At 34.8% G+C, this 20037-nt stretch overlaps 1 protein-coding gene across 4 annotated transcripts in view; it reads right to left on the bottom strand.

Annotated features, from left to right (window-relative positions):
- Window positions 1-445: 445 nt before the first annotated feature.
- The window catches only part of USP15 (ubiquitin specific peptidase 15), a 64001-nt gene continuing 44409 nt past the window's right edge, over window positions 446-20037 (bottom strand). For all 4 annotated transcript variants that reach the window (XM_031589536.2, XM_031589537.2, XM_031589538.2 and 1 more), the window contains 14 exons: window positions 11364-11537; window positions 10936-11094; window positions 10052-10276; window positions 8074-8157; window positions 7886-7980; window positions 7515-7703; window positions 6568-6683; window positions 6183-6458; window positions 5831-5901; window positions 5356-5471; window positions 3703-3852; window positions 3206-3309; window positions 2587-2675; window positions 446-2338 (listed from right to left, as the gene is read on the bottom strand). In XM_031589536.2, the coding sequence (XP_031445396.1) occupies window positions 2153-2338; window positions 2587-2675; window positions 3206-3309; window positions 3703-3852; window positions 5356-5471; window positions 5831-5901; window positions 6183-6458; window positions 6568-6683; window positions 7515-7703; window positions 7886-7980; window positions 8074-8157; window positions 10052-10276; window positions 10936-11094; window positions 11364-11537 (2034 nt within the window). In that variant the 3' untranslated portion in view covers window positions 446-2152. The remainder of the gene's footprint in view (window positions 2339-2586; window positions 2676-3205; window positions 3310-3702; window positions 3853-5355; window positions 5472-5830; window positions 5902-6182; window positions 6459-6567; window positions 6684-7514; window positions 7704-7885; window positions 7981-8073; window positions 8158-10051; window positions 10277-10935; window positions 11095-11363; window positions 11538-20037) is intronic.

Below are 20037 nucleotides of genomic sequence, written 5' to 3'. Positions count from 1 at the left end.
ATGCTGTTTTCCTTTGTTAGCTTTGTATCAGATTGCTGTCTTCCACACTTAAATATGAGGTTTCAAGCAAGAAGCTTTCATCATTTTTCTTTCACCACGTCAGTTTGTCTAACCTTAAAATACATTGCCTCATTCCACAAACTATCTCAGTGTTAATATCTTGTCACTTGATCATTACTTATTAAAAATTTTAAAAGAAAAGCTAATCAAAGTTTTGCTTTTGTTGTTGCCTTATCAATGTTTTGGAGCCAGACAAGGACAGAAGAGAATCTGTCCTACACATACGTATTATCTTCTGGAAATGCTATTAATCTTAGTTCATGCTGGTAGTCATATAGCCATTATTAAAACTGAAAATATAAATCTTTTGGTTAGATAAAGACTATTCACTACACGAAGGCTGTGGTAAAAGAATGTGTAAGAAACTGAAAGACTAAATAAGGCCTTGAATAGCTTTATTGAAATCTGTATAAATAAACATGCGCATTTCAAATGTAAACCCAAGTGAACTCAAGTGCAGACAAAATTTTAACCTCTGTCATGCAGGAGGTTAGTTTACATTTAAAAAAAAAAAACCTCAAAGCAGCTTTAAAATACCAGGATGAAACACCAGTTTAATATCAAGGTATAAAGCAAAGCCATGTCCAACATACCTCATTTATATCCTGGTCAAATGCAATTTTTTAAACTTTTTAATGCTAACATAAATAAATAATTTACCAAAATGTGCACTCACAGAGTGAACTTTTATTTACAATACACAATTTATAACCTATTGTATTTGATTAGTTCAAGTGAAGAACATCATACTTTTTGCTTTTATCTTTATTTTTAATTATCTGTTTGAACAGTGGGACACAAAGCAATTCTCCAGGTAGTAGATATGTGAAATGTGCCCCCGCAATCAAGGGTTCCTCTCAAAGGCAGTATTGTATACAAATTAACAATACATTCTTCCAACTAGATCGAAGGGAAAGCAGCAAATTAAAAAATGTTTCAAATTGTCACACTTATTTTGGCATCCTGGACCCCTGAACACAATTAACTGAAACCCAATTCAAAGTTTTTATGCCTTATATACTGTACAGGTTCTGACTTGAACATGCAAATGCCAATTCTCTTATAATGAGTTACCTTTTCAGAGCTGTAAGGCTATGGTGAATTCCAACAGGAACACACAAAGAAAATTAACAGGCCTACCTTTAAAACCAATTCGTTCATTAATGATTTAAAGGTAGGTTATATCGAGAAATTCTCATCTAAGCCCGATACACAGTCATTACTATGGATACAGAATACTATTAACTCTGACCCTATTACAGAGTAGTTTGCAAGCTGTCAAACTATGAAAACTGGGGAAAGAGAACTTACAGCACAATTTTAAATTTTGGACTGACATCAGATTAAAATTATGCATGTCTTATAAGCAAGATAACAGGAATTATGTTTGCAGAGTAGATTCCAACAAGCAACAAAGGATACTTACATTTAATTGAAAAACTTTGTTAATGCAGCATGACATCCAGAACCTGTTCCACAGCAGCAGTAAGGTGAACATAATATTCTGGATGCACAACTATATCACAAAAGGTTAAAACACCTTTTCAAGCTATTTCTTCTATCATGATCAAATTAAAAAAGGTATTTTTTTTTAGGGAGAAACAGAGAAATCTGATGTTTCGAAACTACTGCTTATGTTTATGACATTTTTACTTATAGTCTGTGTGACAGCCTAAGGGACATGAATATATTCATCCAGAAACTAGACTTGGCAGTAGTATTCTTGCAGTACTAAGAAAATAAATGTCAGAAGTCCACAGATTTAACATTTTCGTTATTAACTCACATCCAAAACCAAAGAAAACATAATCCATCAGAACAGCAGCAGAAAACTTAAAAGGGGTTTATTTGTGATTTCCTATATATAGCTTGTGAATACAAGACTGTAAATGCATTAGAGACAATTTCTGTTAAAGATTTTATTGTTTCACTTCAAGTACTGCACATGTTAAAATGTAATAAAGATTTACATTCTGTTATCTGAAATTCCCCATCTCAGATTTTTATTTTTTTTTTAATTTGGTGGGCAATTTCACTCTTTCAATAGGTATCCCCTGTAGGAAAGTCTCTTTTATGGCTTCTAGTTCTTCCATTAGTTAGTGTGCATACAATTTTCATTTTCTATATCATTATCATTTTCATTGCTGTCTTCATCGCTTTCTAGTGGGATGCCTGTGGCAGCTGAAGCACCTTGTTTAGTTTCCCGGTCAAGAGGAAAAAAGCCAGTTCCACTGATTGTATCCTGTCTCTGGTAGAAGAGCACATATGCTGCTTTGGACTGTAAAAGAGTGTAAGACAATGATGAGACTCCAGGCAAAACATTTAAAATCAAGCCTATGAGGTAAAATTACACAGAGATCAAAAACTTTCCTATAAATTCTTCCAGCATGTCAGAGACAAATATTTTTGTTTTGTACAGTCCTTTAAAACGAGACAAACTACTACATGCAGATTTACTCCTCATTTGAACTCCCTCAGGTGCGTACCACCAACAGTCTCAATTTTAGAAAAGTAAAGGGTACTTGCCACTATTTGATCCTCGCATGCAATTGACACGCTGCTGTCATCAAAGTAGTACCATTTTCCATCGTCTTTATTTTTTGCAAAAGCAGTATCTAAGACAAAAAAGCACAATCTTTGTACCTTCTTAGATTCATTACAATCAGTTGCTACAGTTTGTTATGGTAAAACACTTTTAGCTACTAAAAACCTTTATGACAATCACACTTTTTCAGTTTTTAAAGCAATACCACCAATAACATTCCTCCTCTAAATAAAGAGAATACATATAGAGAAAGAATATTTGAAATAAAAACCCTTAATCACTTTTTCATTATTCTCTCTGCTTTCCAGGAGATTTACAATGTACAAAAATACAAACAAGTAAGACAAAATAAGTTCCCAGAGAACAGTAGCTCCTACGGAACTCTTCTACTACTCTTTTCACAATATCTGGAACTAAAAATAAAAAAGAACCTGCAATCATTCTTGAACTCTCATTTCATATAGATTCTTGTATTAAAACTCTTGTGAAGGAAGCAAAAAAAATAATCCCTCAACCATTAAAAAATGATTGAAAATGATCAGTATTTAAAATAAATATAAAAAGTTCACATGTAAAATGATGATATTTGAAATAACTTACAGTGCCCTCCTCCCATTCCTCCATAGTGATTGGAGACAGCAATCAAGTTGTAGCGGCAAGGCCCTGCGTTTGGATTAATAAGGAACTCTGACATGTCCAAATCACTATTAAAAAACACAAGCAAACAAAAAGAATTTCAACTTAATATTTTTGTAAGCCATTTCACACTGCAATGGTCTTTGAGCCCTCTACTTTAGATTTTCTCCAAAACAAACATACTATGCCACAGTGACAACACATCTCTTTGACTCTGAGGAATGCAACTGGAACCAGTAAATTTGCCCCAAAGCACTGACAGACTTCTTAATACTCACCTACCTTTTTATTTTTTTTTTTTGGAAGCACTCATACTCTTAACCTATAATAATACTGTCATCTGTGTTTAATAGCTCTAAGCAAGGAATCCAAGAATAGAACCACTCTACATAATTGCTGGATTAAACATATGTCCCAGTGATGCATTACACTTCTAGCACCAAAATACTTTGGTTTCTTACTTTATTGGAAAGCCAACCAACGTGTCCAACTTGTCCCTCATGTATCTGCTGTAGGAAAAGCGTTTTAAATGAACTACCAGTACTGGGGGAAGTGACCACAAGTCTAACTTTTTGGTAGCTTGCTGATGTTCTTTACAGTTTGGACAATACCTAAAAGAAAAAAAAACAATTTTAAAAAACTGCATATTAAAATACACCGTCATAGGGAAAGCCAGTAACAAGGGAAAAACTGGATTAGCAAGTTTACACACACATTTCATCTTCTATTACAAGTGCCATTGATTTCTCTTCTAGTTTAAAACATAAGGTGCTACTCAAAGTAGGTTCACAGAGGAGTTCAACAGTATTTTAAACACATCAGTAGCAGCTCCCTCCCTCTCTTCACCTATAGTAATTTCTGTGGTCTTTTCTCACAGTTTTCTCAAATTTTTTATTCTAAAGATCAGGAAAACTGAGTATAAGAAAGCCCATAAATAACATGCAGCTGTTTTTTTTTTTTTTTTTCTTCAAGTACCAGTTTTCAAATCCATCCATTTCCCATCTCATACCACTGGCTGTTAAATTCACGTAGCAGTGATTATTGGAATCTGCAAAAACTCTACATCTATTCTGTAAGTAGGCAAGTGCCAAAAAGGCCAAGACCTGTGCTGGATTAGTGATTATGAGACCTGAAATATCAAGAAATGATGCAACAATTGACTTCTTGTCAAATGCATCAAGAAGCAACTTCCTGAGCTCAGCAGTAGCTTTTTTTTCTTTGTTTGTTTCAACATTCTGCTTAAAATGTGCTACAAAAATAGAAGCACTTCACTGTACTTGAGTTATATGGTATCTCAAATAAAGTCTGTCCAGCGTTGCATAATCTACCCAACTTGGAAAAAAATGAGAAGTTTTAAGTCAGCCTCCTCTACTGCCGAAATAAAGGACAATCTTTGGTTATGAAAATTTGGAAGTCTACAAAACTTTAAGTATCCAGAAAAGAAAAAGTGGCAGACCCTGTCTTCAAACTGAAATCTCAGCTCTAAGTGTTTGAAGAAGACTTTAAGACAAATCCCAGAGAAGGATGACCTTACAGGAGCATCCTGTAACTGTGAACATTCCAATATCACTCCTAATTCAGAATTTGGAAGAACCACAAATCACTATAAAAATCAATGGCATATGTTTGGTTTGAAAGGTTCCTGATTACAGATATCTCCCATTCCACAAATCTGTTTAAGCACATCCCTATTTCATATATCAGCGCAAGGCAAGTTATGTATATTTGCATTAAAAAAGCTCTTATCTAGTGATAGACTTTATTTCCATCTCAGAAAAGAATATTTAACTCACTGTATTGGATTTGCCATAGTATTTATAAATTCACCGTGGATCACATCTCACAGACTAAAGCATCTTAAGAATCTCACCCTTCCTCCTAATTCTGAATATACAAATCATCTCCCATACAAACATAACCTTCCACATATGGTAACAACTCTAGCTGTACGATCAATTAATATAAAAAATACTTTTAGAATATAACCATGCTTGAAGTTTAACATATGAAAAGATTCAAAAGACTATAAAAAAACAATTGGGTATCTCTGAAAGTATTTACATTTGTTTTTGAACACACCACAAAATGGAATTATTTTGACGTCTTGTCCTTACCATGGGTCTTCAGCACCTAGTTTTTCCTTTGTTGTGAACAGCTCAATGCAATCTTTTAATTTCACAAAAGGCTTTTTGGGAGGCTTATATTCCACACTTTCATGTTTTTCAAAATCCTAAAGAGAAGTATTTCTTGAGTTAAGAGAACAAATGAAACAAAACTGATTTTAGTGATGTCGTCTTTCTATAAAGAGTTACTACATAACTCCTATATATGGAAAAACTGATCAGAAACCATTCAAGCAAGAGTTGTATCACAGCTTCAGATTTATTACTAAATGACTAAGCCTCAGATTTGCTACTGACACATGTAAATGAAGTTTGTTTAAGGCATCACTTTTGCTACCAGTAATGTGGAAAAAAGATACCCTAGTGCTTCTTTGGAACAGTTTTACTATCTCTATGCCACAGAAAGTTCTATTTTTACACTTCAATTTTATTATTGCTGGAAAGGGCAGCAACATGAAAAGCTTACCTCTGCTGCACTATCATCAAAGTATCTCTTCTTCAACTCAGGATCCCAATCCAAAGCAAGGAAAGATCTTTCTAAGATTAAAAACATGTGTTCTCTTACTATTATTTCTAGTTTTACATCAAACTGTATCAACCTTGGGCAAACACTCAAATGAATTAAAAATCAAAATACACATTTTCTGCATTTCCGAGAGTTAATTACAATAACAACTACTTACACAGAATTTACTCTTGGAAAAAAAAAAAAGGGTTTTCAAGTAACATACAAAGGAATGAAATATTATTCCATGGAAGTGGAGTGAGAAAAAAAATACCAGAATCAAATGTTGCCCAATCTGTTCCCCATGACTTACCATCAAGCCTAGGTTGCCTGTCATCAAATCTAATATGCCTGGTATCATCTTTGATGTAATTTATGTCAGTATTGCCTAAGTTATTAAACTGGAATGTAAACAATCGCTTTTTGTGTCCCGTGAGTGGTTGACCTTTGCAAGTATCTTCAGTACATAATCCATTTTCAGAGTCATTGTCACCTCCAACTGAATCTTCTGATTGGCTGTTTTCATTCTCTGAAGGAAGCTCCTGATCCTGGCTGGATTCATCATCCTGTTCATCTGTTTCCATTTCACCTGAAATAATTGAGCAGTGAGATAATGAGGTAGAATAGATAACATAGAATTAAAATCAGTTTCAAACTGAACACAAAATACTGAACAAATTTAGACATTCCAGTCTTACTTGGAGAGCCCTCTTCATGTATTCCATTTGGGCCGTTACCATTGATACCATGTTCCTTACAGCACCGTAGGGATCCTTCAGTGTCATCAGTTTCAGTGCATGTTTTTACATATCGGCTAAATATAACAAAAGAAAACAACTCTTAGAATCCATTGATTTTCTTTAAAACTTACATTGTTCATATCTGAGAATTAGAAGGTTACAAATCCTTTATAGTGTACCCCATTCCTGCAATCCCTTCTGATTTATTCAAAATAAATAAGTCTAATGCCTAACATCTATTGCTAAGGGCAAGTCTAAAAAAATTCTGCTTGACTGTGATCTTCTGTTTTCAACAGTTATTTGATTTTCTACCACTTGATTCTTGGTATTAGATTATGTTTGACCAGAAATCACTTGTTTAACTGTTCATTAACCGTATTTTTAATGCAAGAAATATACACGTTCACTTACATGGAAAGTTACATCAACAGAAAATAAAGCATAAATTTCAATTGGAGGCTATAAGCCTAATTTTTTTCACATAATGATACTTAGTACAGTCTAGTTTGTAAAACTGTAGTTTTACAACATAAATTAGCGTATAAATTGTATAGTAGCTACAGGGGGTGTAACCATAACAGAATAACTGGCAAAACATTTCTGTTTTACTAAGCCCTAACAGCTAAGTATACAGTAGAATTACTTCCCTACTCAGGCAAATAGAGGCTGAATCTACAAAGACTTCTCAAGTTTTGGATAAGTTTATGATAACAACAACAACAAAGAAATCAATTCAAAATCCTCACAAACTCATATTTCAAAGGGCTAAAATTTATTTGCTTTCTGCTAAATATATTCAATCTTAAGCTAATTACTGAAATCTAGTTAATTTGTTAGTAATGAATGTCAAAATAGGTACCCACCCACTATAACTATTAGCATTTTTCTTTAAGCAATAACCTTACCACATTCTTAGCAGCAGCAGGTTATACAGTTTATCTTCAGTGTTGTTTCTAGGCACTGCTATGAGAAAAGGTTGACCAAACAATGAGGAACCACTATGGCTGTAGCTAGTGTGCCTGCACTTTTCCCTTAAACAAACAGGAATTATAACTTGTTCCGTATCTTCTGTTCTATTGATAGCAATTTCAAACCTAAATAAAAAAAAAGATAAATAAAAATTGGAAACAACAGAAAATTGTTATTTAAAAAGCTATAATGAAAAAATAAACAAAAAATCCAACCTGATTAGTCTTTGTCTTTTGTTTAGGATTTTATCTTATGCTAATAACAACAACTGAATGTAGCCATGAAGCATGTTGTTATCTGTACTTACACATAAATGTCATCACGTTCCATAATACTACTCAGATTTTCATCCATGGCAAATATCCTGTGGAACCTGTGATTGTATATATCAGTAACAATCATCTAAAAAAAAAAAAAAGGAGTATGTATGATTAAATCAGGTTAACAAATATTGAGGTGTTAAGTGCTTTGCTTTATATAAGAAATGACTCTCACCTTATCTGCAGCAACACCTGACAGAGCCGACAATGCTGTGCAAAGATCCAATATATTTCCAATTTTTGGAACTACTACTTTGTACTAAAAAAAATAAATAAAAATCACTTTAATTCTTTATAGACATGTGAACAAAAAACAACTAAAAACCTTAATTTGTTCAGCATACTTCATACTCTTCTTCCATTCTTGAAGTTAAGGTATACAATATTTAAATCAACTAATACATTAAGTTACTGAAAACAGTACTTACACCTTCACAGCTTTATTCATACAAACATGTACATATTGAATACATTTACTAGTCTACACATTGGTTTTTTTTTAGTTTTATTTTCTCTATACGGCAACTAACAGTGCCAACTTTCACTAAAATTTCAACAGCACCTACTTATTTACGCACTGAAATATTATGTATGCTATTGACTAGATTCTTAAACTTGGTATACAAATTGTTTTATATATTGGAATTCTTTATTTTAACATCCTACAAAAATCTTTGAAACTTCATAACCTCAACAAAGAAAGCAGAAAGAGGTGAACCATTATATATTCTTAAAGTCAAAGCCAAAGCTTTTGGTAAGAAAAGCCAGGGTATTTCTTTTCTTCAGGATAGTTATACTCTGGATTTCTTCCATGAGTACTTGTCTAAATATCTCAAAATATCTCAATGGCCTTTCCTGATGGCACAGCTACCGTTAAATGAATTGCTACTGTGTTAACAGCTTTTTCTTTGGTACTTTCTGACTACAAACAGCAATGGCTAATGGCTGAATTCTACAATTTCATTTGCAAAGGCAGAACCTCATAATTAACAGTCAGAAAAAACCTCTCTGTGCTTCTTACTGAGTACACTGGCAGTTAGTAATGCAACTCCCAACAGCTAAGAGTTATTTGCATAATAAAGACAAGATTAGCTAGAAATAAACATAAGAAATAAGGCGTTGTAGATTTGTAATTAATTCTAACATACAGTATACCTTTGTTATCTCCTATATAATTAGTTACACTCACAAAAGTATACCTGAATTCATGCTCTTTCCAATCTCCATACATTCCTGCACTATCATCTCATATCATACAAGGGTCATCTTCGAATAGTGTGCATCTCTTGTGTATATCCAGTCAGGATACATCCAAACTCTAGTTTGATTATTACATTCACTCCTTTATAAGATATAACCTGTTCTCTTAACTAACTGCGCTCATCTCCCAGTAGTTCAAACATATTCCTTTACCTCTGACTTCCCTAACTCATATTGACTCCAAGAATGTTCCTGAAATCCCCTCCAATTTCATTTTTTACAAGTCTGCCTGTGTCTTATTTATTTCACTTTTTCTCTCTTATACCATAAGGTATAACTAGAATCATTTCATTATTACGTTATCATAATCTATGTGAATTTTTTATGCCACTTTTAGGTTTGCAATACCGTACTTCCTAATAAATAGGCAATAGATCTTATCTTTACAAAGAAATCTCATATGAAATTTTTGACTATTAAGTCAAAGCAGATTTGGCCTGTTAAGACAGCAAAGAAGGATTCAGCACAACCTAATATATTTAGGCCTTTTTTGCATCATTTATCACCAATCCTCTTATACTTGTCTTCTGAGGCTAAGAAACAGAAGAACTAAGTCTGGATTAGGCATACATGTATCTTTAAAATCATACAAATACATCACAATAAAAATCCATTACAATAAAAAAAATGAAGATAGCACATATTTTAAAGATTAAGAAGTCTTATTAACACGGCCATAAAGAAATCACCAATATCACCCTCGAAACTGACAGAAATTAAGAGCATGCTTTTAGTCTTCCTCAGACATTTTAAGAGGCACTTCACAAATCAGAAAAACTAAAGCTTCATGAATTTGCTTATTGAACTTCTCAGTTTTAACAATATAAAGAAACTGAGGATCATCTTCAGTGCTCCACAAATCAGGAATTTCATACATTAACTAAGAGGCTTACCTGCATAGGCTTAGCAAGTGGATCCATTCTGACTAAAAAAACTTCCAAAGTGCGTTCTTTTTTCATGGGTAATGGAAGTGTCAAATAACAAAACGGATCAAAGGTTACAGAAATCTTAGCACATTCAGGACAGACAAGAGTGGATTTAAAAAGGCCATGAAATATATCTACAATGATGGAATCATTTCTTTTTAAATGGTTTTCCCAGGCTTCTTCAGCAACTACCTGTAATTAAAGCACAATGTGGGTTATAATAAAGCAGTGAAGAATGAGTAGAAAATTATTATTAATAGTAATTAATAGAATATTCTCAGTTACCACCCAGACATTGAAATCTTACTCCAAAGGACTTAGCAATTAATCTACCAGGATCACAGTTCAAATGCTTTTCCCCATGACAGAAATCTTTTCACTTTTGGGTGAAAAAATTTCATGTGATTTGGAGTAGGACAAAAGGAAAAAAAAAAATTCCACCTGCAGTAACCCTTACTACAAGAGTAATGATCAGTATGGTTGTGGCTCAATGCCAGAGGAGTTTTCCTGAAGTAAGGGTACCAGAGACAGGACACTGCATACTACAGACAAACATAAAAGAAAAAGAGAATAGAAATTGTTTTTCTAACTGAACTCAGCACTGAAAGAAACAAAAAGGATTTAAAGTCTTATGACCCAGTCCCCTACTTCTCTTCAGATGGAACAGAAATATATAGTAGTAACTTGAATAAGATCTCAATTTTAAGGTCTTGGTTTATGTTGTGAAGTCTCTTCCAGAAAAATCAACAGCTCATCAATATCCCAACCTTTCAGTGCACGATCATGTAAAAGTATCTTGCAACTTATAGCTTTTGACTAAAAGCAAGATGCCCAACATCAATAAAGACCACCTTGTCTGGTCTTCCATCCGCATCTTTTAACTGAATATAAGGCTTTTTCCTAATTCGATTCAAATCCTCGTGTAAGCCATCCAGGAGAAAAGCCAGTAGCTCTTGACAATCTTGTTGCTGATAACCAGAAAATTGCGGTGCAAATCGTCCCACTTGTGTCTAAAAAGAAAAACAGAAATATGTCCAGCATCTTATTTGTTATACAGAAGAAAGTTGAAAAGAAAAATACTTACAGAGTTATAAAAAATAAGCTTTTCAATGGTGACAAGTCAAAATTCAGTTAAAACAGTTACACATTTAATAAATGAATAGATTGCATACTGATGATATGACTTCAGATTCTTATTTTTTCCTATTTCTGTAAGTTTTGAATTCTAAAACTACAAAACCAAAACTGACAACAAACATTCAGGTTGTTTCATACTAACCTTAAATGCTCTTGGGGTAACATAACTGTATTTTCCTGACCACATTTGCTTGATGAGCTCTGCATAAGATTTTGCAATTTCACCACGCATTCCCAAAGGATTGTCAAAATTCAACTCTTCTTGGTATTTATCATTGAGAAAATATTCTGTTAGAGGAGGTGTGTTGCTCAGACACTGTAAACAGAAAGAATTTTTAGTATGATGATTTGAATTACTTCTAAACAAAATACAATGAAATAAGGAAAACGGAATGTTAGAACTTTGCTAAAGTAGCCTTAAAAAGTACATTAAACTGTAATGTCTAGTGCCAGCAAGGAAGAAAACAGGTCTTTTTCACAAATAAATGTTTTTAAGCCAAGAATGGCTACAGCTATCATTACAAGTCACATATGGATAATGTTCCTTGAACCACAGTGTAACAACACAATTTCTAACCAGGTTCAAAAAAAAAGAGAAGGTGATTCTTCATAAATGAATGGCAGTGTTACAAAACTCCTTGTTGAAAGTTGTTACAAATGCATAAAATGTAGAAGGCCCTAAAGAGAAGCAGTCAAATAATGAGGACAGTGGGGCTTACTAAAATCAAAGTACATAGCATTCAGAAAAAAAAGTGAGCTGGAAATAGGTGAAAACAGATTTTTTTGGCAGGTGTGTGAAGGAAGGGAAGGTGATAATATTTGCCCCATTCCTTCTCTTTCTACACATCTGCTTATGAATGCTGTTGAAGACAACAAACTATGCTGAAAGGACAGGATTCTAGATCAGAATTAGTGCAGCCTTTCGTATGTTCTTTTAAATGTTGTGAAGCTGTTCAGTGCTGAAAGCAACACAAGGAAAGCAAGGGCCTTAGTTTAGACTGCGATCATCATTTATTCTCAGTATGTTTCTGTTTTCTGTCAGCACTTACAGATAGCAGGAAGTAATCTCTGAAGTATCATTTACAATTTCAGGAAACCACTTTGAATTTGTGTGCTACTCCTGACACTCCTTTGAAAAAAAAATTTCCATCACTTAGAAATTATCTCAATTCCATGCCTCAGCATATAAAATGTAAGAAAGATTTATCACTACATATTTTAACGTTTTTTGCATTCTTTATTCTACTGAGGTCTCTAAAAAAGATTAAGACATTTTGATAGTCTCATCTGCCTCTCTGCAAAAAAAACCAAAAGGAAGAAAAATTCTGGCTTTGCATATGATACTGTGTAAGATGCAGCAATTGAAAATGGAAGAATTACAATTTAATTAAGTGGGGTAAAAATGGTTACTCTGTTGTTGCCTCTGTCGTTATACTGGTGGAATACTTCAATGAAAAAAGAGTTGTGCTACAGAGCTGAGTTTGACGCCCATGTTACACTCCTTGCTTTCTTTTGCTCCTCATCTCAAGATTTCATGAGTTGTAAACATCACAAAAAAAAAATCTTACTATTACAAGACCTTTTGGACACTGACTGCTAACAAAAACGCATTTTTCTCTTTTGCCATATGGCAAAGAATTCTTACTCCCATCCCAAAACACCACTTTCCAGCTAAGATCTGCATTGTCAGCTCTGAACTGATCCTTGCAGCTAAGAGTTCAAGAATAATTTGGTCTCTCAAATCCACACAGAAATTGTCAGTTTTCAACAGATCACTTTTAGTATCAACCTAAATGAATGGATGCACTTCCAAGTTCCATCAGATACCTGGAAACCATGGTTCAGTGCAAACCATGCTCAGTTAACTACAAATAAAACTAATCGTAATGTAAAACTGAATGTGACACTGCTGACATAAAACATTCCTTCTCTGCTGGTTGTGATGCTCATCTGATTTAATAATAAACATATTTATCTCACTAGCCTGTCAAAAAACTAATCTTTCCTCCTCACTTTTCTTCTAGTCTGGACTACTCAAGTTCAAATCAGTTCAGCTGACCAGCTTAGTGTGAGTAATATCCAGAACAAGGAACTAATGCAAAAATAGCAAATTTTCCTATATACTCTTTGTAAAGCACTGTACTTAATGCACTGACAGAGTGTTGTTTCATCAAAAAGTAAACTTATCTTTTTCCATTTTTCACTTTATAAATTGGTTTTATTACCTTTTCAGACTACTCATTTATATCCATGTATGATGTGAAGATTACAACAGAACACCTCCCTTTTGTTTATAACTATTTCTACATTCCAACTTATGATTACACTGATGGTAGAACTGGAACAAGTATCTATCCGAATGTGGTCGTTTCTGAAATACAGAGCTGCCATCTTTTCTACAATCTCTAGCTGTTAAAAGAACTAATAGAATTTGTCACATATCCACTGATGCATAAACTTCTCAACATAACTGACAAAGCAAAATACTTGCTAGCATGTTTTCTTCTTTAAAAGGTTGATAAAAGAAATCTATTTAAGGTCCTGATTAACACCAGAGAAAAAAAGCATCCAGAAGCCAATTAGCAAAAATTTTCTCCTTATAAAATGTTGTAGTTATCAAGGAACACTTATGGAAAGAATCAATAAGAAGTAAAAATAGTAATAAAAAATTATTCCAACCAAGACAAGGATATCTACAGCAATATCACTCTGTTTGACCTAGGTTTTTTGTATGTTTTGTTTTAAAAACACAGAGAGTAAACTAACATGTATACCAACAGATGAAGAACAACAGAAAAAGCAAAAGCTAGACAAATACTGTAAAACTACAGAAAGCTGTGAACAGATGAGCTAACTGAATAGCACTTAATATCAGGCTGTGCAGTCTCCACAAGTTTTATTTAATCTAAAAAAAAAATTCTGTAAAGAGAAGTGTCTCAGTCTCTGAAACCCAACTAGTAGTTGAACTCCACAATCACTGAAAAAAAATGCAACAGAATGTAGAAACTTCAAGACCGATCACCAATGTATGACAAAATAGAGAAGTATTAGCCTTCAAGGCTAATGACAAAGGTTAATATTGGAATTACAGTTCCACGTTACATCCTAATTACTTTATAAATGGAAAAAAAATATTTTTCAGTAGCAGAACAGTCTGTGGATAACAACTCCTTACATAATCATTATTAAAAGATCTTAATCTCCAAGAAATCTAGACAACAAAACAATACTTTGTGCGTCAACTACATTACTGATGTATGCATTGTTGATGCACACACACGCACACAACCAGCCCAAAGGAATTCTAAACTACTGTGTCACAAAGGAGACTAATCATCTGTAAACACATATATACATTTCACTGTTTAAAATGAATAGCTCTAACTGGTACAGTGTGGGAGGCATTAAGATGCGCGAGAAATTGAATAATAAATAAAGATTATTTTTAGTGCCTTATATATTAGTGTTATAGCTTCACTGGGTACTATAATCTTACTGATTCTACTTGTCATCCTATGAAACTTTCATACAAGATGAAAAATAAACAAGTTATCCTTCTCTAAATCCACATAAATTAAATATGGGAAACCTTTATAGATCCAAGGACTCTGATTGTTTAACTGGATTAAAAAAAAAAAAGGAAAGGAAAGAAAAGAAAAGAAAATGCATGAAGAAAGAGGGGTTGGAGCATTGCTCCTCCTGAGGAGAGGCCCAAGTATCAGGGCTTATTCTCTTCTGGAGAAGAGACTATTTCAGGAGGATCCAAAAACAGTTTTCCTACTGGGAGGTAAACAGGAAGATGGAACCAGGTTCCCCACAGCGATGTGTAATGGGAGGACAAGAAACAATGGGCGTAATGTGAAACAAGGAGAGGTTAAGGAGATGAGGCAAAAAGTTTCCACTGTGAGTAAACACTGGAGCCCAGAGAAGTTGTGCAGCCAGCCTCCCTTTTTGGAAGCTTTTCAAGACTCAGCTGGGCAAAACCCTGTGCAATCTTGTCTGACCTCAAATCTGATCTTTCTTTGAGCTGGAGGTTTGGCATCAAATTATCCTATGACCCTAGGGTAATCAGGAAGTATTAATTCACATCTCATAGGGAATATTATATAGGAGTGGTAATGAAACCTCATAGCAAATTACCTATTATGTCAGTAAATTGTGGAAATGAGGAGATACTGTGATCATGAAATTAAGCTAAACATTGGGTATTCATACAGATATTTCACTTCTTGAACTGTCCTACTTAACAACAACTTTACAAAAAATACATTAAAATTTCCTATTTCAGGTGCCTCGTATGAGACCAAGATTGGATCGACTGAAACAGAGATCTCGGTTACAGGAGAATCATTTTTTTGTCTGAAATGATTAGTATCAGATGTGGTGAGAAAAACAATTCAGTTAATACGCTCATCCTTAATCCAGAATGCTGTATGCCTATGGCAACCAAAACAGAACACTAACAACCCGCTCATTTCAGGTTTTGGTGAAAATCATTATGCTTTGGATAAAATCAGCACCACAGCTAACCACAGAAAGAATGTTAATCGGCTTCTTGATGGAAGAAAATTCCTGAAATACTGCATTTCAGAGTTCTCAGTGACCGCTGCTCAACTGTATACATAATCACACCAGTAGCAAAAAACATAAAAACGGAAGTGTTAAAACAAACAAACAACCACAAATGAAAGTGTTTTTATAAGAAAAACTTTCATTCTTCTACTTCTGAATCACAAAATGAAAACTATGTGAATTCTCAGGTTTTCACGGCAAAAATCATTATCCCTTCAAAATGGCAAAGCAGTACTTAGGAAAGATCCACAGGTGGCAGCACAGCAATGCTTCAGAAAATTCCTATTTTCCTTATTTTTTCAGCTTACACCATAGTGATATACATGAATAAATGTGAATAAAACACTCAGTTGCCACATACACTTTTTTTTTTGCTTGGCATGGGTCCAAGCATTTATAATACAACGTTTTCATGAAGTCTACAAGCTCCCTTTCATCTTTCCTGTTTTATTGAATACTGAGAACTACAAGAGTAGTGCTACTAAGGAACACGGTTTAGTGGGGGAAATACTGGTGTTGGGGGATGGTTGGACTATATGATCCTGGAGGTCTTTTCCAACATTAGTGATTCTATAATTTAGGCTCTAATAATAAAATCAAGCCTTAACACTGAAGTAAATTAAAGTTTAAAACATGGAATATGCCTTCAAAAACATTTGAAAAGCCTATGCAAAAGTTCCAACTCATTCATTTATTCCATACTTGTTTTGAGCTTTATAACACTGAAAGACCCTATTTGAATAAACAAAAGGTTTCTTTACAATAATCACACAGAAGATTAAAGGGCTAAGCCTAACTTTACTTATAGGTTGAAAAACTATACTGAACTTATAAAATAAAAACTACCCAGACTATCTACATAGTACAGTTTAGGTGCAAAATCCTTGAGACAAGACTGTCAGTCTGGACAGTAAGATATAAGGATGTGACTCTCCTGTCTGAAGAACACTGATAACAGTTCTGATCCAAATCATCTTTACTGTAACGTGCACCACAGCAAAGAGAAGCTGTCTGAGAAGTGAAGTGGTTTCTAAAACAGAAAAGCCTCTTTTGGGAACACTAAGGGATCTCAATGTTGGCAGGGTAGGAGAAAGATCAGAGAAAAGTAGGAATCAGCAGATAAGTGATTAAACTTACCTCTGTTCAAGGAAACTACATGGACAATATTCAGAGAATGGAAGGGATGAAGGCAGAGCTCTTGACATAGAACATACTATGAATCTAACTGGAAATTATTTCAGTACTTTAAATTCTACAGCAAACTTTTCTCTTTACAGACAACAGATTTATCTTGATAAATAACTGTGTTTACCTAATTGCAAAGGAAGACACCTGAAGAATATAAACTGGAATAAGTAAGCAAAGCAAAATACAGAGTCACAAAATAGCTGAGGTTGGAAGGCATCTCTGGAGATTGTCTAGTCCAACTGTTGGCTCAAAGAAGGATCAGCTATATCAGGTTGCTTGGGACTGTTTAATCAGTTTTCATGCAACTTTAAAAACTGAGATTCCACAGCAGTACTGAGCAATCTGTTCCAGTGTTTGATAAAACATATAGTAAATTAAAAAAATATATATTTAAATGGAATTCCTGTGTTTCAAGTTGTACTCATTGTCTCCTGTCCCTTCAGTGGGTATCATTTAGTTTGGCTCTGCATCTTTATTCCCTTGCTTGAGGTATTTCTACATGCTGGTAAAGTCCCCCTGAGCACTTGTTTCTCCAAGCTGAACAGTCCCTGCTCTGTCCTCACAGGTCAGATGCTTCAGATCCAGAGATCATCGCTGTTGCCTTTCACTGGACTTGCTCCAGTATTTCCATCTCTCCCCTATACTGGGGAGCCCAGAACTTAACCCAGCATTCCAGGTATGCCTCACCAGGATAGTGTCAAGAACAGGGTAAGGCTCACCTCTCTGAATGTACTGGAGATGTTTTTCCAAATACTGCCCTGGAGACTGTTTGGCCTTCTTTGCCACAAGCGTGCATTGCTGACTCATGATTAGCTTTTTGTCTGCCAGGACCTTATGTGCTTCCCTGCTAAGCTGCCTCCCAGCTAGTCAGTCTCCATTCTTGCCCCACAGTACTGGTGCCTGGGATTATTTCTCCATAAGCACATGACTTCACATTTTCTTTTCTCAATTTGATGAGGCCTTTATCTGCCAATTTCTCCAGCCTCTGGAGTCCTTCTGAATGGCAAATTTGTCTATCAACAACACCTCCCAATTTTCTGTCATCCCTGAACCTGCTGAGTGCACTCAGACATCCAGGTCAAAGACTACAGCATCCAACATTTCTAAGCAGAATTCCCTAATTTCCTATCTACACCCTGCCCCACTCCTTTTTTGCTTCTGAGATCTAGTGATCAAATGTGTTCAGACTGCTAGGGCCACAGGCATTTCACATTTCTAAGAAAGCACTAAGTACCTTCAGCATGAATAATCAAACAAACTAAAAACACAATTGGAAAAAAATGCAGAAGTAAAGAGGTAGCAAGAGGGAAAAGAGAGCAGACCTCGCAGTGTATGAGACTTTAAATTTTCACTAAAAACAATTCTCAATGATTTTTAGGATTGCATTAAGTTCTTCAAAATCCTTTCCTGGAGAGATATAGTAGATGGAACTGGAAGATACTCCATACTTCCTTATAAAGAATGCCAAATAAAGCATTTGAAAAAAAAAATATTGCTAGAACTTGCCATTCAACATGCCAAACTGAATCTGCCTTTTAGTTTTCTTACACAAAGCATTACCTCATGTATCAGCAAAATTTACTTGCACTGCACAGTTTCTTAGAATTCTTATTTAAATACCCAACCCCTTAGATATAACCAAATAGCAACAAAGTCAAAGCTGACTTCGTTTAAAATTCAAGCCCTGGGATTTTCAAAATCCAGTTAATATAGTGGGATACTAATAAAGAGTGACACAAGCTATGTAAGATACTAAATGCTAATCACTCTCATCTGGAAGTTTTAAAATCTACATATATGCAAATGCAAGCCTATTTGTTTAACAAAGTTTTGAACCAGTAGTCAAAATTACCCCTGTTTTTAATCAGTCTTGCTTTATTAAAAAACTGTTTTTACTAAAAATATTCTTTTACTCTGATTTTAATAGTAATTCCAGCCCACAAAGAAAAATATGTATTTTTGGACAGAAGTATAATGATGCAATTCAGTAATCAAGAGAGGTTACATACACAGTTTTATTCACAGAATTAGATAACAACCAAGATAGAAAGGGATCTCAAGGTCCAACTGACTCAACATCCTGCTCGAACAAGACCACCTAGAGCAAGCTTCCCAGGATCACGTTTAAGGCAGCTTCTGAAGACCTCCAAGGAGGAAAACTACAACCTCTCTCATGGCCTTCCAGGTTCAGCCTCATCAGCACTGGATAGAGCGGAAGGTTCATCTTCTTCTACCTGGTTCTTACTTTACCTAATGCAGCTAAGAATACTGTTAGCTTTCTTAGCAGTAAGTACACATTGCTGACTCATGTTCAACTCTGTGTCTTAACAGGACTCCTGGGTCCTGTTCTGCTTTCCAATTGGTACTAATTCCTGGAGTTTTTCCCCTCCTCATGTGTTGGACTTTGTACTTCTTGTTGAACTTCAGGAGATTCTTGTCAGCCTATTTCTCCAGACTGAGGAGGTCCCTCTGGATGGCAGCATGACCCACTGGTTTATCCATCACTCTCTCCAGTTCTGTGTCATCTGCAAATTTGCTAAGTGTGCACTCTATCTCACCATTCAGATAATTAATGAAGATATTAAATAGAACTGGGCCCAATATTAACCCCTGGGGTATTCTGCCTGTTACTGGCCTCCAACTAGACTCTGTGCACTGATCACTATGCACGCTGGGCTCAGCTGTTCAGCCAGTTTTTCATTCACCTTATTGTCTGCCCATCAAGAGCATACATCAAGAGCTTCTCCACAAGGACCTTATAGGGTACACTGTGAAAGGGCTTACAGAAGTCCAAGAATATAATAGTCACTGCTGTCTCCTCATCTACTGGGCTGGTCATTTCATTGTAGAAGCAGTGTAGAACACTGACGAAGTTCATTCAGAACAGATGACAAATCTTCCCACTTACAGATTAGCCATCTTTCTTGCAGCGTGCTAAAAAAATCATTCATTATTCCCCTCACTATTCAACTAATTTTTAAGTATCCTTAAAGACATGAATACATCAAGTCTTATGGATGCCTTAAATAAATAAGGAATAACCATAGAATAACTAT

Source organism: Phasianus colchicus, chromosome 1, assembly GCF_987193195.1.
Source record: "Phasianus colchicus chromosome 1, bPhaCol1.hap1.1, whole genome shotgun sequence".
Lineage (NCBI taxonomy): Eukaryota > Metazoa > Chordata > Aves > Galliformes > Phasianidae > Phasianus > Phasianus colchicus.
This window is presented reverse-complemented; position numbering and strand designations above follow the sequence as displayed.